Source organism: Lolium rigidum, chromosome 5, assembly GCF_022539505.1.
Source record: "Lolium rigidum isolate FL_2022 chromosome 5, APGP_CSIRO_Lrig_0.1, whole genome shotgun sequence".
Classification (NCBI taxonomy): Eukaryota; Viridiplantae; Streptophyta; class Magnoliopsida; order Poales; family Poaceae; genus Lolium; species Lolium rigidum.
In genome coordinates this window covers 87,484,562-87,508,504 of record NC_061512.1, presented here as the reverse complement: position 1 = coordinate 87,508,504, position 23,943 = coordinate 87,484,562, and the positions used below count along the sequence as shown (strand labels likewise).

General features: G+C 45.4%; 1 protein-coding gene across 2 annotated transcripts; it reads left to right on the top strand.

The window, feature by feature from the left end:
- Nucleotides 1-14,784: 14,784 nt before the first annotated feature.
- On the top strand, nucleotides 14,785-23,740 carry LOC124651808 (AUGMIN subunit 6). Of its 2 annotated transcripts, XR_006987505.1 has the most exons (14): nucleotides 14,785-15,145; nucleotides 15,216-15,272; nucleotides 15,361-15,455; nucleotides 16,441-16,591; nucleotides 17,892-18,017; nucleotides 18,106-18,265; nucleotides 19,956-20,016; nucleotides 20,109-20,370; nucleotides 20,905-21,030; nucleotides 21,139-21,294; nucleotides 21,837-22,080; nucleotides 22,198-22,647; nucleotides 22,940-23,243; nucleotides 23,381-23,740. XR_006987505.1 is itself a non-coding variant. In XM_047190843.1 (13 exons), exons 1-13 carry the CDS (start codon nucleotides 14,930-14,932, stop codon nucleotides 22,978-22,980), a joined length of 2,145 nt encoding a protein of 714 aa, XP_047046799.1. In that variant the 5' UTR covers nucleotides 14,785-14,929; the 3' UTR covers nucleotides 22,981-23,339. The 2 variants fall into 2 exon arrangements, 1 of the variants encoding a protein (XP_047046799.1); XM_047190843.1 differs by lacking the exon at nucleotides 23,381-23,740 and having other exon boundaries at nucleotides 22,940-23,339.
- Nucleotides 23,741-23,943: the final 203 nt, after the last annotated feature.

Sequence of the window (23,943 nt, the reverse complement as noted above, 5' to 3'; positions counted from 1 at the left end):
CAGCGCTCCCACTTAATTTCTTGCAAATGCAAGTATCTTCATCGTTTCTGATGAAATCAAAAAACTCTTTGACTATTTCATCCGGTGAAGATTCCAACTCCGTGATACTCACTTCATCCAATTGAAGTTCGTATACCTATCTAGTATTCCACGGACTAGCAAAACTCTTGGTTGTATCTTGTATACACCTTTAGTACACACTTCTGTTAAGTAATGTATTTTGCTATCCTACTATCATATCTCATAAAGAAATATGTAGAGATTGCTAGAATAATCCACATAGACTATAAGCATTGCTACAGAAGATCTAATCTTATCGCAGTCAACTCTTTGAACTTTGTCGTAAACAACTTTTCGACAAGTCAAGCTTCTTCAAGGATATTCCTTCCAAGTCCATCAATTTTACAGTTCAATTTACTTTCAAAAAGTATTCATCTATCTTGGATTTCATGGCGTATAACCATTTTAACGGAGTCCGGGCCCATCATAACTTCTTTGTATGTAGTTGATTTATCATAGTTCAAAATCAATCCTTTGTCCACAAATCATTTATTTGATCACAAAGTAAACCATACCTACAAGGTTCAATATGTACTTCGATCTCCATGGCTAAAACACTTTATAGTCATGGGAGCCATAATCGTCGTGGTCGCTTCCGGAACCATTTCCGATGCTGCGCTACTCTGATCATTATGCTCAGGTTCATAAACCTTATCAAGTTCTATTGTCCTCCCATTCAAATACTTCGCCAGAAACAATTTCTTGGAAACAAGCAAGTAACATTAACAAACACTTTTGTCTTTTACTTCATAGTGGAAAGAATTCCCAATTTTGGGATAACAACAAAGACATTCATCCGGTTTTGGTTGTAAACTTATTTACTTATACCAAAATTTTAAGAAAGGACTATTAGGGTTTATACCCATGCCATAACTCGTATGGTGTCATTTCAACGGATCATGATGATGCTCTATTCAGTGTAAAAGCGGCAGTCACTAAAGCATAATCCACAAAAATATAATGGCATCAATATTTTATCTCATCATTGACCCAACAAGGTTTGGATACATCTCTCGGATACTCCATCATCACTATGATACTCCAAGAAACGTGAGTTGTAGAACAATTTCATAACTCTCCCAGATGTTCGCTAAAACTCGTAATTCAAATATTTCCACTATGATCCAATCATAGATATTTGACTTTTCTATTACGATGATTTCCACTTCATGCTGAAATTTATTTGAATCCATTCAAATTTTTCAAACTTCTTCCTTATCGAATATATCCACATATATATACTCAATTCATTGTTGGAAGTTTTCATGAAGTAGAAGAATCTCCCGCACACAACTATGCCAGTGAACCACATACATCATCATGTATGTTTCCACTAAGTTAGTTGCCCGTTCAACTCTTGGCCTATGAACGGTATTTCAGTCATTCTCTTTAGAAGAGATTTGCAAGCGCCAAACGATTCAAAAATCAAATGACTCCAAAAATCCATTCAAATGGAGTTCCTTCATGCGTTCCTTTCTAACATGACCTAAATGGCGGTTCAACTAATGAGTGGAATTCACATCATTTGCCTTATGGCATTTTAGCGTCAGTGTTATGTATGTGTGCTTCACCATTAAGATTTATAATAACTTTATCCATCGTACATGGAGTAATGTCATAATTTGAACAACTCATTGTTTTCATTTGACCAGAGCAAAATAACAATTATTAAGTTCTTTATTATAAATTCTAAGGGCTAGGTAGAATGCCAACGACAAACATAATAACACTTTATTATGTACCAGACGTGCATTATTACCATATTCCTTATCAGTCACTTAGGCCATCGTATTCTTGTATTGTGTTGTACTGTATGACATCTCATACCAACCAATCTGGTACAAATACCCAAGAATTTCATTATGTGACCAAACAAGGAATACATCCATAACATGTATATCATTTATATACATCTGAGCTAGAATTTCTAGTGTTTTCTTTCTTTCTGCCAAAATATCTTTTGTAGTTTCTCTTTTAGCTTTCCTCATTCTCAGAAAAACACTTCACCTTCAATAACTTCTAGGTCCATTGGTCAAATACCAATAACTTTGAGGTTTTTACTTTGAAGTTTTGATCATCATATGACAAGTGTTCTAGATTTCACTATTAGTCACTTTGTAATATGATGAACAATTTCACTCATAATTTTATCCATTATATCATGACGACTTTCCGAGACCATGTCTGTACATGCTAGGCTCGTAAAGTTTAACCTCAGTATTCGCATGTGCAAATCGGCTTGCACCCGTTGTATGCACACGTAGAATCTATAACACCCGATCATCACGTGATGCTTCGAAACGACGAGTCTTAGCAACGGTGCATACTAAGGACGATCACTTCATGGATATGCGAATATCGTTAGTGCCCAACTAGTTGGAGGATTGGGACGCTCTGGCGTCTTCAACCTTCGTACATTCCCATAAAACTTATGAGTTTATGTAGTCTCACTACATTATATTCTATCATCTTGCAATAAGGTCTTAGATATCACATATATCTCATACCTTGCTTATTTCTGAAAACAAAATTTCCAGCTCCTTACTTTTCAAACAGATTTGAACTTCTAGTTTCACGGAGACAAGATGATTCTAGGTACTAATTGAAACCATTGTTCTTTGAATCATTAATGAGAGGTTTACTAAAAGTTTGCAATAGGACTTAATCATTTCTTGATTCTTTAACAATATGGTACCAGTCCGTAAAGTTTACTTGTCAGACTTAACAGTATTTCTATCTCAATTACAAGACTAGCGCATGGTAGATAACGGATGCCAATTCTACAATTTTAATTCAAAAATACTATTCAGACTATGTTCATGATAATTAGTTCAAGTTTTAATCCAATTACTAATGAACTCCCACTTAATACAACATCCCTCATAGTTGTTAAGTGGCACACGATCCACATCCACTACACCAAAACCGATCATCACGTGAGATGATGTAGCTTCAATGGTGAACATCAACATGTTGATCATATCATCCATATGACTCGTGTTCAACCTTTCGGTTTCCGTTGTCCCGAGGCCATGTCTGTACATGCTAGGCTCGTCAAGCAAACCCAAGTATTCCGCGTGTGCAAACATGGCTTACACCCGTTGTATGTGAACGTAGAGTCTATCACATCCGATCATCACGAGATGCTTCAAAACGACGAACTGTAGCAACGGTGCATACGAGGGGAGAACACTTTATTATCTTGATATTAATGTGAGGGATCATCTTATAATGCTACCGTCGCGATCTAAGCAAGATAAGATGCATAAAGGATTAACATCACATGCAATTCATAATATGTGATATGATATGGCCTTTCTTCTTGTGCTTTTGATCTCCATCTCCAAAGCACATGAGCATGATCTCCATCATTACCAGCATTGCACCAAGGTCCATGGCGCCGCTTCATGGTTGTCCATCACTTATAGCTACTATAACAACTACTTGAAATAAAGCTATTACAAGATGAATAGACACGCAGGTCTTAACAAATTTAAAGACAACCATTAGGCTCATGCCGGTTGCCATAATACAATAATGAACATCTCATACATCAAATATAATCATCATCACATCATGGCCATATCACATCACCAAACCCTGCAAAAACAAGTTAGACGCCTCTAATTTGGTTTGCATATTTTACGTGGTTTAGGGTTTTCGAGTAAGATCCAATCTACCTACGAACATGAACCACAACGGTGATACTAGTGTTGTCAATAGAAAGAGTAAATTGGATCTTCACTATGGTGGGAGAGACAGACACCCGCAAAGCCACTTATGCAATACAAGTTGCATGTCAAGCGTGGAGCAAGTCTCATGAGACGCGGTCATGTAAAGTTAGCCCGGGCCGCTTCATCCCACCATCCCGCAAGATGCAAAGTACACTAACCAAAAACAACAAGAGCATCAACGCCCACAAACCATCGTGTTCTACTCGTGCAACAGATCTATGCATAGACATGGCTCTGATACCACTGATGGGGTTCGTAGCATAGAAAACAAAAATTTTCCTACCGCAAGACGAATAAATCCAAGATCTAATCTATGGAACACCCAAGATCTAATCTACAAGATCGAAGCATTGAGATTGATATGAGACTAACCCTCGAAGATTTCCAAAGCCTACGAGATTAGATCTCGTTGTTGGTGTAGACGATCGTCCCCGGTGCTGCAATCCGGCAGCACTTTCGTACTCGGTCGTGCGTACGGTGTCGATGAAGCCCTTCCTCTCCCCGTTCCAGCGGGAAGCGGAGGTGTGGTAGATCTCCTCCAAGTTCCAGCAGCACGACGGCGTGGTGGAGGAAGAAAAGCTGCAGGGCTTCGCCAAGCCGGAACAGCGTATGGTGGAGGAGAGAGGCGGCCAATGGAGGGGGCAAATCATGGGATGGTGGCCGGCCACCCCTCCCCTCTTTATATAGGGGGCCAGGTCGGCTGGGGTGGCCCCCTTTCCCATCTAGGGTTAGGGGGGCGGCGGCCAAGTGGGGGGAAGAGGATTTCTTCCCCCCCAAGTTGATCCCCCCTAGGGTTTTTGGGGAAACCCTAGGGGTTGGCCGGCTGGGCCTTAAGGGGCTTGTGCCCCTGGCCCATTAGGCTAGGGAGCACCCCCTCGGCCCATGCTAGGCCTCCTAGGGTCGTGGGCCCACTGGTGGGACCCCCGAAACCTTCTAGAACCTTCCCGGTCATCCACCGAAAAAATCCCGAACTTTTCCGAAACCTAGAAATCAACTTCCCTTATATGAATCTTATTCTCCGGACTATTCCGGACCTCCTCGTGACATCCTGGATCACATCCGAGACTCCGAAAAAACTTTGTCTCCATACCATATTCAAATCTACTTATGCGACATCGAACCTTAAGCGCGTCACCCTACGGTTCGCGAACTATGCAGACATGGTCGAGACTCCTCTCCGAGCAATAACCAATAGCGGGACCTGGAGATCCATAATGGCTCCCACATATTCAACGATGACTTAGTGATCGATTGAACCATTTACATACGATGTCGATTCCCTTTGTCACGCGATATTTTACTTGTCCGAGGTTCGATCATCGGTATCTCCATACCTTGTTCAACCTCGTTACTGATCCAATCATATGCTTGCAAGCTAATCAGACGACATTCCACCGAGAGGGCCTAGAGTATATCTATCCGTCATCAGGATGGACAAATCCCACTATTGATCCATATGCTTCAACTCACACTTTTCGAATACTTAATCCCATCTTTATAACCACCCATTTACGCAATGGCGTTTGATGTAATCAAAGTACCCTTCCGGTGTAAGTGATTTACATGATCTCATGGTCTAAGGACTTTAGGCAACTATGTATCGAAAGCTTATAGAAAATTGAACTTAATGACTTGATCTTATGCTACGCTCATATGGGTGTGTGTCCATTATATCATTCACCCAATGACATAACCTTGTTATTAATAACATCCAATGTTCATGATCACGAAACCATGATCATCCATTAATCAACAAGCTAGTTATACAAGAGGCTTACTAGGGACTCCTTGTTGTTCACATAACACACATGTATCAATGTTTCGGTTAATACAATTATAGCATGGTATGCAAACATTATCATAAACACAAAGATATATTATAATAACCATTTTATTATTGCCTCTTGGGCATATCTCCAACAAATTTGACGTCAAAGTACTCGACATCAGGGCGGATGCAAATAACAACACCGCCTATGTTGTAGGCAATGTTGTGGGAGCCATTGCGGCGGAGGAAGAAGATGCGTTTCCACAGAGCCCAATTGGGATGGCCTCCAAAGAAGCACTCGCAAAGAGTAATTAAAATAGAGACATGAAGGATGGAATTGGGGGTAAGGTGATGAAGTTGCAGCCCATACACGAACAACAATCCACGAAGAAAATCATGGATGGGCGCAGAAAGGCCGCAGATAAGGTGGTCAACGAAGCTAACCCGATATCCAATGGGAGGCGTCGGGTAGCTCTCCTCGCTGGGGAAGCGCAGCGCGTCCTTCTTCTTGCTCAGGCCAAGCTTCTTCAGCAGGTTGTCCTGCGTGGAGATCTTGGATCTCTCCCACTCCGTGGTTCCCAGATCTTGCGCCGCCATCGTTGCTTCGGGAGTGCTGTGCCTCGTGAGTCTTGGCCGCGGTGGCATCAACGAATGACGTTGAGGAAGTAGGGCACGGTGTAAGCGCTGGAGCTTTTTGTGGTTGCAATGGGGATTGAAGCAGAGGAGATATGAGCAATGGTGCGGCGAAGGGGATTGACGAGGAAGACGATGAGTATTTATAGCGGGCTCATCCAAAATGTCGCACCGTTGGATGGTATAAGAATGGACTTGATGATCTACACGTGGTTCAAGGGGTAAAACGGTATTTTTACCGTGATGGAACTGGACAGGCGCTACAGCGCGCGTGCCAGAAAAAGCGGAGGACGTGTGTCCCCCACTTGCGTAATGTGTCAACATGTCGCAGATTTTGGGCCCACAGGTCAGTGAAAGGATAGAACTCGCGTCTTCCCGATACAGTGGTCGTGGCTATCGTCAGCACTGATGTCACCTTACCAGTGGAAAAATCTTGGCTGTGGTGTTATGAAAATTGGCGACAGTGAAGGAATACTGATAACCCCGAGAGCCTTTGACCAAATACAAGTTTTTGTTCAAATGCTCGGGGGCTACTTTATAAAGAAGTTTCGAGAAATTTGATGGAGATAATTCAGAAGGGGATGTTTCAAAATATTGCGACAGAGACAAATTGGAGCCTACAGCCAAGTATAAATACTCGACTGTAGCCTCGGGGGCTACTCCCATCGGGAGCGCTGTTCGCGCACCCGATAAACATGAAGATGAGCATGAAAAATGACAATATAGCGGCACAATGCTAAAAAGGTGAGCCTACAACCAAGTACAAGCACTTGGTTGTAGCCTCGGGGGCTACTCCCATCGGGAACGCTGTTCGCGTGCCCGATGAATTTAGAAAACAACATGATTGGTATATTTCGAGTTATACAAATAACTCTTCATATACTCTCATCGGGAAGACAAGATAAAAAAATATACAAGTCATCCGTTGACTCGAATAAATGAGCTATTCCATCAGCCGAAAAACGCACTCGACAATATATTCTCAGAGCGCCACAGTCGCGAATAAATCTCTGAATGCCGCAAAACTTTGCGAAGGTAATTCCCCGGATCCGTCCTGTGCGGCGTGGCACCGTCTCTGACGGTGGTTTGCTACTTTTTTCCGTATCAACATATACGAAGAAAAATCCTAACGGACGCGTTAGGTACCCGATAAAACATGACTGGAACTCGACATCTGGTAAGACCTTAAGCGGCACATGTCGAGTTACGCCAGTATCCCGAGATCATGTCTAGGGACGTGATCTTGAAGTAGGTTTTTGCGGATTGCCACAAGAGCAGTTAACTAGTACCTGATCCGTCAGATGAACTAGCCCCAATTACCATAATCCCTGTACAATATATGACTGTTCTAGTAAAAATATGTGTTAACTCGAAGAAGTTATTTGATAATTATAAAGTTGGAGATTTTCCCTGATTCTTCGATTCAAGAAAAATCTCGGGGGCTACTGACATAGGCATCCCCAATGGGCCTGCCGAAGATGGTACCCGGGGTTTACTGAAAGCCCATGAAGTCAAAGAATATGAAGATCGGAAGCCCACTTAGTTGATAAGGAAAGATAGAGTTGTATTAGGAATAAAGAGATTTGCAACTTTACGGGTTGGATTCAAAGAGTCTCCCGAAATCTGTAAACTTGTGTAATACGAAACCCTCGGCTCCGTCTCCTATATAAGGGGGAGTCGAGGGACAAAGAGAAGATCGAATCATTATTCAGGCAACCCTAGCTTTCATAAGCAGTCGAGTTCTTTTCCGGCTGAAACCCTCGAGATCTACTTGCCCTCTACTTCCGACAAAACCCTAGTGTACAACTTGTAGGCATTGACAAGTCAATACCTTGTCAACCGCCCTTCCCTTTTTCCAATTTTTCCTGGTCAACACCGCCCCCATCTTCCACCTAAGAGCATCTCCAGTCGCGTCCCCCAAAGCGTCCCCCAAACCGCGCCGGATTGAGCGTTTGGGGGACGTGTTTCGTTCGTGCCGCGTTTGGGGGACGTCGCTCCCCAGCCGCGTCCCCCAAACGCCGCCACCAAACATTAAAAATACTTTTTTTTGGCATTTTTATTTCAATTTCCACAAACTAATACATAATTGGGAACGTGGTTTACACGAAGACATGGTTTGGAACATGGTTTTCCACAAACTAATACATAGTTTGAACCATGGTTGACACAAATATAAAATATTGCAAAAAAACTAAACCTAACTAGGCCGTGCATCGAAGGTTTCCTGTGTTCGCTGCTAAGAAAGACACTCGAGGGCACACCCAGTCACCCAAACTGGAAGATCCAGCGGAAGACGGTGCCCTTGTTGGTTCTACCGAGGAAGAACAGACAGAGACCTCCGTGCACGTATTCGCTACGAAGAAACAACACTCTTCATCAGTCGTCCTCCTCGCCGGTGCTGTTGTCGTGGTAGTCCCGGCGGTAGCGCGTCTCGTCGAAGACCTTGACGCTCATGTCCCTGTCGCCAAAGTAGGAGAACAGGAGGATGAAGTCGGCTTCGAGGCTGTGGTGGTGCGCGAACTTCTCCCAGCCGATGTGGAGGTACATCTTGCCGCGCGCGTCGTAGATCACGTCGACGATCCACCGGTAGAAGCCGCACGCAGCCTCCCGCAGATGCAGCGTGCCCGGGCGGTGGTCGCCGGCGACGTAGGCGGCGAAGGAGTCAGGCAGCCTTTGGATGCCGCGTGGGTCGCCCTTGAGGACGAGGACGAACTCGAACAGCACGGGCCCCTCCACGTCCATCTCCGACGATGAAGCCGACATCGTGGCAGGCGAGGGCGAGCGTGTAGCTCTGCCGCGGCCACGACCACGACCACGACCACGACCGCGAGCTCGGCCTCCGTCTCTCCCAGCCATGGCGTCGACTCTTGTTGAGATGGTGGCGACTAGGGTTGGGGAAAGAGGCGCTAGGGTTTGTGTGTGAGAGGGACGATGAGAGGCGGCACTTTTTGTAGGTCGGAGGGAGGCAGGGGAGCGGTGGCACTCATTAACGCCGACAAGCAGAGCTAGGCGCGACGAGACGCGTCGCTGCGCCTCTGCGGGAACTGCACCGTCGCTACGCGCCAATAACTTCCGTCGCGAGGTAGGCGACGGTTAGGTTAAAATTTATTGTGTCCCCGACAGGTCGGGCCCACGTCGCTTCACATCGCTTTTCGGTGTGTCCGACGTCCCCGGTGCGTCCCCTGTGGGGCGGGGACGGGCTCGGGGCGCCGGACATCGTATCGGAGCGCGCTGGACAAAAAACGAGTCTAAGGGACGTGGCTGAAAGCGTTTTTTTACCCGGAGCGCCCAAAATAGCTTTGGGGGTTTTGGGACGCGACTGGAGATGCTCTAACTGCTGCATCTGTGTTGTCCGCTCACCGCCCGTTTCCGCTCGCGTCGCACCCCCGCACTAAGCTGCCGCCACCAGGCCCGCCGCCATAACGTCCACGCCAGGCCCACCCTGCCACCGCCGCCCCTGGCCCTCAGCCCGCGTTGCGCCCCTGCCTCCGCCAGGCTCCTTTCCGCTCGACAACCACCACTTGGTTTCCTTTGTGAAGAATTACGGTTTGCAGGTAGTCTTCTATCCATGATCTTGGCTCCTGCTGGTCGTCGTACTTGGCGGCGTCAGTAGGTGTCGGCTTGAATCTCCTAAGTGGCATTGCCTCCCGAATCTTGTGACTTAGACAATCGGCACCGCGAAGCTCATCATCATGCTCTTGAGATTCCTCAGACTCGTCGCTCTCGAATCCGGCACGTGCAGCGCGTCAGCGGCTAGCCTTGTCGATCTTGCTTTCCGTGATATTGTCGCGGGCGTCCTTGGAAGATGAACGTCGCCGAGAGCCGCCGCTTCGCCGCGGAGATCTGTCGGGAGATCGTGAGGAGCGGTGTCGAGAGCCACTGCCGTGGCGTGGAGATTTATCTTTTCTGGGCATAAGCTTTTTGCCGATGATCCAGAGGCTTTCGAAGGTGACCCGATGAACTAACGCCATCGGATCATCGAGTGTCGGCCGATTGTTGATTAGGTAGGCCGCGATGGGAGCAGTTGAACCTTCGACTGTTTTGAGCCTGAGGATGCCCGCATCCATCATCATGAAGGAGGTGGAGAGGTTCGATGTGATCTCTCTTGCATCCGCCTCCGAGAAGCGTGGGATGCGTTGCCGATGCATACCGGGGGCCCGGTTTCTCTTAGAGGTGCTCCCGAGGGAGGAGAGTTCCCTTCGCCGTTCGCTTGACAAGTTGGCTTCCTACGAGCGTCGGTCGACGTCGGCTCGCTCCTTAGCAAGCCGAGAATGGTTTTTCTCGAGGATAGCGTGGTAGGCATTGAGGGTGCATGCCGATACACCAACGGGGAGGCTGGTGTTGTTGACCACGGCGTTGTGCGCCACGGCCCACTCGTCTATGGAAACAGAGAAAGTACTGTTGGCGTTGCTGCCGCTGGCTTCGCCATATCGCCGTCGTTCGTTGTTGGTGCGTGGAGTGTTGCCACCCGCAGGGATTTCGGCTCTAGTGTCAGGGTCGAAGGTGATGCAGACTTGGTAGCATGCCATCCTTGCTACGGTCAACGGGATGACGTCGCCATGTGTGCTGATTATTTCCTCGTCCGAGGAGTACTTGATGCCGCACACAAAGGGAGGAGCATCCAAGCCGAGCTCGTGCCTGGTGTCGCAGTCGATGTAGTAGTATGACGTTAGGTCCGATGACTCAGAGTCATTAGACCCGACGGACGTTGTAGATGTGGTCCGACGCAATGACGACACCGATAGTGATGACGGAGCCGACGCGGTCGGTACCGTCGATGCAGTGGTCGATGAAATAGCTGCCGATAGTTCGGGCACAGTTGGTGATGAAGCAGAGGATGTAGCAGCCAATGAAGTCGCGGCTGCTACGAGCCCCGAAAGGGTCGGCTCAAGAAGCCGTAGAATGCCACCGGCGCTGATGCTGAGGTGCACGCTCCGGAACGCCATGTCCATCCCGCCGCGTAGGACCGAAAAGGCCGAACGCGACGCAAAGGTGTGGGGGGTGAACTCGAAGGATCTGAAACAGATCGGATCCTCCAAGATCGGCGATGACGGAGCCGATGATGACGATGTCGGTGAGGATGTAGCCGACACGATCGGAACAGCCGATGATGTGCCTTGAACGAGCAGTGATCCCACGAACATCGCCAATTCACGAGGAGGCTCCTCGGCAATGCCCACCATAAGGGGCTTAGATTTGATGAAATCCCGCAGGTTAGAACGAGACATCGGATACCAAACAAGCGAGAGGCGAGATTTACCCAGGTTCGGGGCCCTCGATGAGGTAAAACCCTTACTCCTGCTTGTCTGATCTTGATTATCGATGAAAAAGGTTAAAATGGGGCAGCCGATAGACTGCGTATCAGTGATCTCGCCGGGTGGCATGGTTTCTAGGGTTTGGTGTATGCGGGATTGTGTAGGTTGTGATGATTGATCTCCGGCATGCCCTCTCCTTGCCCTTATATAGGAGGCCAGGTCCCAAGAGTCATGCACGAATTCGACTATGTTACATGTGAGATCCAATCTACCATTTCCTTAATCGACGTTTCCTCATCTTGTCCATCAAGGAATCATCTCCTTCCATCTTCCCACCGTTGCAACCGTCGTATTGGTTCATCATGGGCTGCGGTGATCCTCGTGGCCCCCCTGTTGGGCCAGAGGAGGTAGGCTAATGTTGGGTACCCGAATGGTAATGCCCACATCATTCAGCGTCGCCAAGGTGAACCAGGGACGTATGAAGAAGAAGGTGGATCTAGGAGAAAGCTACGCTCACCCGGAACACATCGGTGTGCCCAGTCAGCATCGCCAAGGTGAACCAGGGACGTATGAAGAATAAGGTGGGATCTAGGAGAAAGCTACGCTCACCCGGAACGCGTCAGTGTGCCTAGAAGGACAAGGGGAGGACAACGGCGCCAGAACCCACAAATTTGTTGCCGGAGTCGGAGAAGAGGAACGAGAAGAACTCGTCGATTTCGCGTTCGATTCATGGCGTGCTTGGGTTTAGGAAGATTGGCTTGACGAGGCGAAGCTCTGGCCCTTGGTTCGGTGAGGGGTGGGCGGAACGGAGGACACAGTCGAAGCTGCTGCGGCGGGGCGCGGTGGCCTTCTGTGCTGCTTCTTTCGTGGAGGTGAAGAAAAGATGGAGGGGAGAGATGTGTGTGAGGAGGCTTAGGGTGTGTTTGGTAGGTCGGTCTACTAGAGAATGTCTTTCCCAACTGAGACATGCTCACCTTATACAAGCTAGGCTCAGACTTGAGCGTCTGTTTGGTGGGTTGGGTGTGTTCAGCCAAGTTGAGTCAAGATGTTGTTTGGTGCTCAGCCATGTGTTAGGACATGCTGGACACGGAGTTCGAAATGTTAAATTACAAGGAGGTCCAATTGTTTACACAAAACACCCCGAACAATAAAAAGGAAAAGCAATCGGGTCCGCAGATCCCGACCACCATCAAGGAGGCGCTGTGGCTGGCCGCCGGCCGGCGTGAGGAGGCGCCCTGGATGACAAACGTGGAGTCGTGAGGAGGGGCGGTGGCTGGCGGCCGTGCCTGGCGGCCTTGGCGGCGGATTTTCGAGCTGCGGCGTGAGGCGCGGGCGGTTGTCCATGGCGGCGCGGGCGGTTGTCCATGGCGGCGCTGGCGGTCCTCCGTGGCGGGGACGGGCAGACGAGGCCCGCTAGAGCGCCGACAGGAGGTGGAGACAGTGGCGGCGCGGGCGGTTGTCCATGGCGGCGCTGGAGGTTCTCCGTGGCGGGGACGGTCGAAAGGAGGCGGAGACAGTGGTGGCGCTCCAGAGGAGGAGGACGAGCGAGAGAGGTAGGATGGGGGAAATGAGGAGAGGGGGTGGGGGTCTGGGGGGCGCGGGCGCGCGTGGGGCATGCGCTACAGTGTTCTGCGGGGCGAGCTCAGCTCGGCCGACCCGAGAAGCTCGATTTGAGCTTCCCAACCCGGCCTCGGGCGAGAGGCCTTATTTGCATGAGCTCGGCACGCCCAGGTGAGCCGACCCGACCTACCAAACAACTAAAATTGGGAAAATCTGAGTTGAGATGGGAATTTCTGTGTGCAGCTGGTCTACCAAACACACCCTTAGTGGTTGGCGTGGTCCAGGGGATCGTCCTTGTGGACATAAGGAGGGGGAACAGGTGGGGAGAGCTTACGCGCGGGGCGTGGGCGTGCATCGACGGGCTCCTCCTGTCGATATCCGTCATTGACGAGGAAGGGGAAGAGAAAATGAGAAGGCCGAACCCGTACCGGGCTGGGGTGGTGTTGGGCCAGAGGAGAAAGGTGAGGTTGCAGGGTTGGCTTGGGCCGCCGGGAAAAGAAGGAGAAATGGCCAGGGGGAGAAGAACATGCCGGGTCAAACTAGGTTAGGTTTTTTTCCTTTTTTCGACAACATTTTCTCCTTCGATTTTGAAAACTGTTTTGAAAACATTTGAACCCAAATCAATTTCAAACTTGATTTTTTGAAGTTGAAACATCTGAAATGATTTTATTTCATTTGTAAATTTGATTTTAGGGTTTGTTAAAAGAATAAACAAGAGGAGGGTTATTAATAAAACCATATGAGAGGGAAAATAAAATAATTAGGGTTTAAAAAATAATTTTATTTTGCCAAAGCATGGATATGATATGATGCATGCATGATGATGACTTCGGAACGACACGGGAAAACAAGCACCGGAGAAAACTAATATAGGGTTTTCCGGGTTGTTACAAAGGACGAACCGCTGACCCGGAACACTTCGTTGCGATGAAGACCTGGAAGGGCTTGGAGACCTACACGATATACATCTTCAAGGTACTCAAGAAGGACCACCGGAAGAAGAAGGCCAAGAAGAATGTCAAGACATACAAGATCTACATCTTTAGGGAGTCATCGCGTCCCCTTTGGTGGCATGTGCGTGATGCGCCACACATCTCGCCAAGAGAGCGCCTCTGATGGGTGGAGCGTCCCCGGCGGGAGGCCCCTGCCGGGGCAAGCGATCTCGGCCGGGATGGCTCTGCGCGTCCACAAACTGCATGACGACCACCTGCCAACATATCTCTGCAAGATCTTTGGCGGCCCAACCATGTTACCGGGGCGGCCAGGCGCAATCTACCGCGGGAGGACAAGACAGAGTGATGGCGTCCCACCGCGGGGCTCTTGTACATGGTGCAGCTCGATGACAACACGTGTTCGCCATGCGCTCGGTCCTTGTACTGCCCCCTTTGGTATAAAAGGAGGGCTTCAAGTTAGAGAGAGGTTAGGCTTGGGGGAAGGAGGAGAAAAAACTACATCGAAGGCGTTGGAAAAGGGAGTCTTAGCTTCCTGTGTAAGTTGTTCATCATCAATGAGATCAGACAAGCAAGATGTAGGAATTTCACATCTTACGTCCTAAATCTGGGTAAAAAGCTTGTATCTTTGTGTTGCGCTTGGTCTTAGTAATAATCGGTTGCAGTATGTATTTAGGTGCATTATGTGTATGAAGTGCAAATAGATAAAATCCGTGGCAACGGTACTACTGTAGCATTTAACTAATCACTGAAAATTTGAAGAGCGTGTGTGGGTGACCACATCCCAAACGACAAGGAAAAAAACGCTGGCCATTTCGACTCGACTCGACCCGGCTCGCCTGCTTTCTATTTTGTCTCCCACCTCCACCTCCGCCTCGCGAGATCTCCAACTCCAATGGCGCCGGCCTCCTAAACCTAGCCCCTACCAACAACCCAGTTGCGCCGGCGACGACGACCAGCGCGGCGGCCATGTCTACGGATCGAGAGAAGGAGCGGGAGGCGGAGCTGGAGGGCGCCATGTACACCAACTGCCTACTCCTCGGCCTTGATCCCGCCGTCCTGGGCTCTCCCGCCGCCGCTGCCTCCCCTCGCGTCGGCCTCTTCCGCCACTCCAACCCTCGCCTCGGCGAGCAGCTCCTCTACTTCCTCCTATCATCCCTACGCGGCCCCGCACAGTCCGCCAAGGCACGCCACGCGCGCTCAAATCCCCCCCCCCCCCCCCCCGTGTTTCTGATTGTGATTCTCCATTGCGCAGGACTTCGACAAGGTGTGGCCGATCTTTGATTCCGCGCAGTCCAGGGAGTTCCGCAAGGTTGGATTTTGCAGATTTGCTTAGCTCTTCTGACAATTGGGTACGGACGGAAGCAAACCTTTGTTTTGACTTTTTGTTGGTTGGTTAGATCGTTCAAGGTATTATTAGCGAGCTGGAGCAGCAGGGAGCGCTGCCAAGGAGCAACTCCAGAGTTTCGTCACTTGCCACCTGCTGCGGGCCGAGGTCAGTCGACATGCATGCCTATAGTTGATTCGGTCAGAAATCTGCTAGTCCTGCTTGTGGTAGAGTGCAATGTAGCTTTAATTGCATTTATCGAAACCTTAGTAGTACTAAGTTGAAGAGGCCAGCTGAAACTAGGTGCAACCATGCGACTTTGAATGTCTCTAACCACCTCGCAAAAAAAGAAATGTCTCTACGTGGTTTCTTGCAAACGTTTTCTCAGTTAATTTGAAGATGAGTAGTGAATGCTGGTGCTTAGTCCTCCTTTTCAGTTATAGTATACATACTGCTCTAGAAATGAGTCGTACATGCTTTTTGACTCTGAAAAATCACCTAGATTGTGAGAATCGAGCAATGCAATCAAATATGCACTTTTTCTCAATGTGCTAGGTCCGTAAGTCACCTAATAAAAGTACAAAGCACATGGAAACCACATACAAGAGAAACAGTAGACACTCTCCAAAACAGGAATGTTTAGACCTAACACATTGCGCTGGGAACTGTTTCAGACATTTTGCTGCACCTACCTGATGATGTCACCTTAGCACGTAGGGACATGCTTTTTAATTTTGACTGCATTGAACTTCATGTGCCTTTCTATGATTCCATATTGTTCCTTAATAGGTTTGGAGCATCTCTTAATCATTTATTGTCTTAAGTCAACTTTGCAAGTATTTTTTCAAGTGCCATATTGAAAGCCAGATCTTCATGATGATCTTTAAGATATCAAAAATGGGACTACAGTATGTAACCACTTAGTTCTCAGTTTAAGGAAAAATAGTCCAGTACTCCCTCCGGTCAGTTTTAATCGACGCGGAGGGAGGGCTGGGCACGCATATCATTAGTGCGTGGGCGCGTCGATTAATTACATCTGGAGATGGTAGTAATCATTGATGCGAACTACTTGCTTGTAGATCAGCTGATCTGACAACTTGGTACATTTTCAAAGTTGTCCTTGTAACAGTTTGTACTCCCTACACTGATGCAGATTTGTTGAGCTTTTATGGCAACTCTCTGTACATGCCTTGAGGGAGGTCCACAGGAGAACATTTGCGGCTGATGTAGCATCAAATCCTTTGCCAGCTGCACTCACAGATGTTTCTTATCTTCACGCAGCTGCATTACTGCCTGTAACGAAGGCAAGGATGGCTTGCGCTTAAATTTTCTGAGCTCTTGATTTATATTCTAACGTACTGTGACCCTTTTTTTTTCCGAATGCGTACTGTGACCCTTTCATATGATTAATGTCAATCTTAAAATTCTCATCATTAATAAAGAAAATATGAAGTCCTGGAAATTCTTATCAGTAGGGAACTCTATACACTGGTGAGTATTTTACTTAGTATGGTTCTGTAATGCTCGGTACTTTGGGCACCTCACAATAGGTACATTCGATTTTTTTTGTGGCGTGACGAGTATACAACAGACAATAGCTCAATACATCAGGCTTTATGCACAACAAGTCCATTTAGTGAAACAAGATTTATCTCTTCTTTTCTTGAGCATGGCAAGATAATAGTCCCCTTAGAGAGCTGACTTCTTTGTTCATCCTGTTGACTTTCCTTATCGGTAAAGAATGAGTATAGTTTGAGAAGTGGTTCCTAGGAAAATAATGATGCGGCTTCAGTGAACATATCCTTACCTTGGAAGATATATAGTTCACAGAGAGGCCATAAACACAACATAAACCAATGAAACTTAGGAAGGCAGTAGGCTTATATAGCTGTTATACTGATGGGCACATAAACCATTTTTCGATCCAGATTTAGGCTCTGTTTGGCATTGACGCAGATTATGAATTATGTTGTGTTGATTCAAGGTAATCGATTGTTTGGCTGCCTGCTTATTTCCCATCAGTTTGCAAATGCACTCATCGTTTTGTTGCAGAACATGTATGATGAAAATGTGAGAGGACAAAACTTAGTCAGCCTGATTTATCTACATTTAATTTGATTTATAAAGAAGAGCAACAGACCTTTTGTGGTTTCTTATCTGCAGCAGCTTAAAAATACAGCACCACTAGCACATCACAGTTCAGCAATAACAAACTGAGGTTGAAACCACAATCTATCCAAATGTCAGGGCCATCTTTATTACCAGTGAGGAAAAAATAAAAAGGACGTACCCAGTGCTGAGAGCTCCCGCACTGTGCGGGGTCTGGGGAAGGTGTTAGTGGCAAGCCTTACCCTCACGAAGTGCAATGTGAGGAGACCGCGACTCGAACCTGGGACCTCTCAGTCACAGGCGGTGAGGCTCTACCGCTGCACCAGGCCCGCCCTTCAGTGAGGAAAAAATGGCCTATGTTATATTTCCTTGTAGTAAAACATCCTGTTATCCGAGGGCTTATTTTTTCTTTGTGAGTTTATATGCTAGTTCATATTTAATTATTGGATCTGCATTAAATGGCTTTATTGTGAATTGACGAGATATTCTTAACAGGCAAGGATAGCTCTTGAGAGGCGTAAATTTCTAAAAAATGCAAATATTGCTGTTCAAAGGCAAACAACCTGGTCAAATTTAGCCCATGAAATGACAGCTGAATTCCGAAGTCTATGTGCTGAAGAGGTATGCAGTAACTTCTATACTTGCGATTCAGATAGTTACTTGGTACATCCTGTTTTCATTCCGTATTATCTTCATGTGGAGTTTTCAGGCATATCTGCAACAGGAGTTAGAGAAGCTGCAAGATATGAGAAACAAAGCTAAGCTGGAGGGTGAATTGTGGGATGAACGTATCTCGACCTCGTCTGGACAAAATTCACATTTGGTATCTAAGGCAACCCGTTTGTGGGAATCAATATTGGCTCGTAAAGGTACAAAGTATGAAGCATCATTACCAGAATATATGTCTAGGATGTTCAAAATATCTATATCATGCACACTCTAAAAGTCTAAATATTCATATCCGGCATACTCATAAACTACAGTGCTTTTCTGTAGTATATTAACGTATCTTGTAAGCTGGTTTTTAGGCTAGTATCCTAACTCCTACTACATCCGTTTCAATGAATAATAAGGCGTATAAATTTAGTCAAAAGTCAAAGCTTACTAAGTTTGATCAAATATATAGAAGAAAATATAAACATCTATAATATTAAATGATTACATTATAAAAATATATTTTATGGTGAATCTGCTGATACTGATTTGGTATTGTAAATGTTTATATTTTTTTCCATAACATTGACTTTTGACTAAATTTATACGCCTTATTCATTGCAATGAAGGGAGTAAGTTACCTGATACGTAATATGGGTACATGAATACAGATACAGAGGTACCACAGTGCAATATATTCCAAAATTAATCGAGGACATGTCAACACGGGGACTCGGTGATTATATATTCGTTGAAAAATAAGAAACGTACAGAAGCTAGACAAGAGCAAGACGCTGATATTTTGTGCTTGCCATGACAGCGGAGAGTGGGCACATATCTACGTCATATACAGTGGACACAACGAAAAACGGGGTTTCAACATGCCACTCACCATAGAAGAAATCTATAAGGTGCACTGTTGAGTCTAGAAAACGGAGGTGACTTGGTAGCTCAGGCTGTCAGCCATGACATGATGGAGGGAGCAAAGATGGGGCTGGTTGAGAGGGTGTTGCCTGCCAGACTTGAGTGTTGAGGAGGCGGCGTCAGGTGGATCAACATCTTAGTTTAGGTAGGTATGGAGGGAGAAGGTGATTGGAGAGAGAAGAGGGGATGATGGCAGAATAGGGCCACATCCGTTTGGATTTGAGGGTTGAGGCGGCAAGTTGGAGAGCTGGAGAGGAACGCCAGTCGGAGTCGAGCAGAGAGCAGGGTAGAAAATAGGATTCTTTGGGGGATTTATGGGTTGCGATTTTGGATTGAAATTTGTTAGTAGGCTTCGATTTGAGTTACATTAGCACTAGAAAGTGTCGGCTGAGTATCAGGGGCTATGATATTAAAATCCACCAGTACTTGCCAATATCATACTGATGCAGCACCTCGAGGGAGTATCGGGATAACCTAGCTTGTATCATCTAAGCCTCATAAAGTGAGTTTATTCTTAGATAAGCTCTAAGAGCAAGTAGGTATAATGATCTTGTAAGTCTGTCTTATGAAAAAAAATTCTTATCTAGAAGCTATTCCGGAAAATACTAGACCACAGTTTCTTGTTAGGACAAGAGAATCTTGGGTGCTGCGAGGCTGGGTTTGGGTTTCCTTTCGGATCTAAGCTGATTTAAATTAGGATTGTATTGGTCATAGGCAAAAAATCTGAATAACAAGGCATCCTCAGTCATAGCTATATTTTTCCACTTTAAGCAACATTCAATATTGTTGAAAGAGAGAAAAGGTTCTTATTCTCGTGGCTTTGTTACACAGCTTTATATGATTTTTTTTTGAGAAAGCTTTATATGATGTTGTAATTCTTTATTGTCATGTCATCTTGGCAAATATAGGATACTCCTCGTGTTAGGTTTCACAGACTTATGGTGATGCTCCTTCTAGATAGTGATGGAATTATTCTTGCAGGCCAGCATGAGGTCTTAGCTTCCGGGCCAATTGAAGATCTTATAGCACATCGTGAGCATAGGTGTGTTCCACTTCTGTTAAACTTTACAACTTAATCTAAATATCCTCTGTTAGCATTATTTCACCTTTTTACACAAAATGCAATACTGTTAGGTACCGTATATCTGGATCACAATTGCTAGCAGCAATGGATACAAGTTCAAGTGTTCCACATTCAGAATTACTATCAGCTCGAGCTGGTGAATCTCAAATGTTGGACAAGCAGGAGCAGATATCTCTATTCCAGGGAAAGGAAGAAGCCCTTTCAAGATTAGATGATAGAAATGGGCGTACCCAACAAACTGTTGATGTAGCTGAAATTCTTCGACGTTGGACTCACGCTTTGCAGCGTATTCATAAACAGTCCCTTCATTTGGTAAGCTATTGATTTATTTATATAATATCAGAGCATGATCAAACCAAGAGTTTTACAAAAGCTTGCATTCTAATACGTTGCACTTATCTTAAATATTAGTGTAAAATTCCATTGCATTGCTCCTGTAGAAGCATTGAATGCCAGTTTTGATATTTGATTGTAGGTCAACACAACTGTTAAAGTAAGTGCACAATTAAATGTTAAACGGACCACAAGACAATACATATAGAACTAAACAATCCATGGACTAGACTATATTAAGAAATGGGGACATTTAATCCCGATAAATATTTTGGGCTGGGCCATGTTGCAAGGCTATCAGTATGCACCGCTAGGTACCAGCATATTTTTCTTATAAAGATGAAAAGAACCTGACATACCGCCCATGCATATTTACGTACTGGTGGTGTATTGGTGACGTGTCTTATACTCTTATTGCATACTGGTATGGTGAGATCCCAAGTATTGGTGCATCACACGTTCTGAACCAATGTATTTTGGATAATTGACCTGCAACTATCTACTAATTTATAGGCCAAAGCAAATGATGGGGAGGGGCCAGAATTACTCCGCAGTGCGTCTGACGGTGAAGCTAGTACCCATGCCGACTCATTAACTGCAACACTGGCTGAACATCGCCAGCATTTAGTCAGTATACAGGTAACAGCAACATCCTTACCATGATGCATCTGGTTTGCAGATTTACAGGATAATTTTATGCATCATTTAATTGATTCTTTAATCTTTTGCCCTTATTTCCTCTTCTAGGGCCTAATTAATCAACTAAAGGAAGCTATTCCAGCAATGCAGCAGTCAATTACTGATCTTTCAGAGGAAGTGAATAGTGTACCTAGTAATCCAGTGGATCAAACAAACTCCAGACAATTGTTGTCTGGGCAAAATACAGTGTTTGTAAGACCAGAAGTAAGACATAACACACATTTGCTTGTATTTCTGTTTGTTGATTTACTTGAATTTTCTTTTCTGTTGTTTTCCCAATATGGAAATAATGCAACTCCTATTCTGATTGTATATTTTTTCGTCGTACTATCTCCATTCCTGTGTCCATACCAGAACATTTAGTTTTCCATCATATGGTGGGGGCTGTTTGGTTTGAGGAACGCCTCCATCCTGGTATAATATGATTGTTGAAATGTGTGTTTGGTTGGTCGTCAGTTGTCACTGGATTGTAGGATCCAAGAGCCTTGCATTCGGTTAGTGTAATGGGATGAACTCATCCTAGTACGGACAACACCTTTTTAAATGGTACAAGGTTGTCACATGACCATGATCCCAATCCTCTCAATAAGTGAGGGCTTGCTCTTGCATAGGGGTAGTGCTCAAACCAAATGGGCCATTGCTTCCTCATAGATAGTCACCACAAAATACATTTTTTGATGACGTTAATTGGCTTTTGTGCCTTTGTCTATTTATTCTTATGCTTTCTAACTTCTACTTTTGAGCAGGAAAGCAGCAGTGAAGTTTCAGAGATGACTTCTAAGCTTTCTTCTACACACATCGACAAGGCTGGCAGTAGTCCTGCTCTAAAGTTACCTCCTTTATTTAGTCTGACTCCAAGTTCTTCTGGAAAAGGAACACAGACACAAAGACGGAATGCACTAGCACGCCAACCTAGTCAAGAAATTCTGCCTCAAGAGAAAACACTTGTCCTCCCTTCCACCAAAGATCAAGGAAACGGTTCAATGCATGGTATTTATATCTTAATACATAGGCTAGATCAGCTTCTTGTGTTCCTTCTTATTTTGCTGACTACAATCTGCTTTTGATAAATGGTGCTTCATTTGCTGCTCTATATTGTCTTTCCAGAAAATTATGGTTATTTTGCTCATGATATCAGACGTTCTGTTCGTGAAGCTGCTCTATCAAAGCCATTGAGCAACACGGAGAGTCCTCAGGACGATAGTAGTGATGATGGTTCAGAGCACTTTTTCATTCCCCTGTCATCAGGTACTTCGAGGAAGGATGTGGGTGCTGTGGGAAATCGAAGAAAACAAAAAATAGTTATATCATCATCACAGACAAAGTTACCCAAGAGCACAAGTGATCAGTACTTCAATTCTGACAGCCCAATTCATACACCTTCAGTCCTGTCAGGTAAACGGAATGGCCATGGTGATTCAAGCAGTGCTGGAAACTTTTTTGATCCAGTCAGTAGTAGTCAATCATTTATGACAGATGATGCTCTTGATCAATTATTCTCTCCACCACTTCTGTTGGAGTCTTCATTATTTCACGACGCATACGAGGACTTGCTTGGTAAGTCTTTTCAAACTTCTTAAAGTAATTATGTCTGTCATGTAACTATATGCATACTACTATTGGTAAGTCTTTTCAAACTGCTTAAAGTGATTATGTCTATCATGTCACTATACGCATACTACTACTTTGTGAGTTTTTGTGCTGTCTGAATTGATCGGTCTTTAGTATCTGTCAAATACTTAAGATCTAAACAAGAGACACTCACGGATAAGATTTGCTGCACCCTTCTCTATTTTTTAGGCTAACAAGCACAAAGCTTCACACTAACTGATATGTATCTGTTTTGCAGCACCATTATCAGAAACTGATGCAGCTTTAATGGAACATTAGGCTTCACATGTACACTATGCAATACTTTAACCACTGCCTGAAGCTTCAGCGCTTAACTGCAGCCTAGAGGCACGGATGGTGGGCATATACAGGGTGAATTCTTGGGAATTATTTTGCTGGTTGAGTTGCATGCCAGTTGCCACTAGCTCGTGAGAGGATGCCTCTGCCTCTGAAGGTGGACGATTCTATTTGGAGAGAGAAGGGCGTATAGAGGTGATATAGATGTCTGGGATGGTGTGACGTACCAACTACCAGTGTGCACAGTAAGAAAATGCTAGATCTTGTGTATTTAGTATACAGCATCTGTATTTGTATTGTAGTAATTTTATCCACTTATTCAAGTACCTGTTTTGATGCCATTGTGCCAATTGTTATGCTGAGTGTTCCTCCATATATTTAGGACTGTCAGGTTATTAGCATTTGCTGGTCTGTGGAAGTTGTTTTCTTGTTGTTGAAGGAACTCTGCTAGTACCAGAGGATTGAAATCAAGAGTAGCAAGGGTAGTGTACATATGCGCTCCTTCAAATCTTGGGAAGTTTGTTTCCTTACTGTTTTTTTTTTGTTGTTAAGAGGTTATTCGTGGGGAGTATTCATGTTGAGTTTGTTTTGTAGAATGCAAACTTCTGGTAATGCAAATGCAACGTGTCGGTGACATGGCTGCATAACATGCGGCCGTCCATTCTGGTGTTCCTGTCATTAATATCTTGCGGCTGACGGTCCAATTATGAGTCGTTTTTCATTAATAGTTCACCGCTGACGATCAGATTTTATCTCACATGTCATGACGAATAATATATCTTTCCTGACTGTTTCTGATAGTGTAATTTGCGGCTGACATCTGTTTCTGACGGTGTAATTTGCAATTGACATCTGATCTTGTCCGTCGTTCTATTTTCTAAATACTGATGTTCATATTTTCTTTAAACATCACTAGTTATGATTTTTGAATTAAAAAATTCAATA

Coding starts and splice junctions, on each gene's coding strand:
- LOC124651808 (XM_047190843.1), top strand. CDS start 14,930: ATGTCTACGGATCGAGAGAAGGAGCGGGAGGCGGAGCTGGAGGGCGCC. Junction 15,146..15,215: donor GCCCCGCACAGTCCGCCAAG/GCACGCCACGCG, acceptor TCCATTGCGCAG/GACTTCGACAAGGTGTGGCC. Junction 22,081..22,197: donor AGGAAACGGTTCAATGCATG/GTATTTATATCT, acceptor TTGTCTTTCCAG/AAAATTATGGTTATTTTGCT.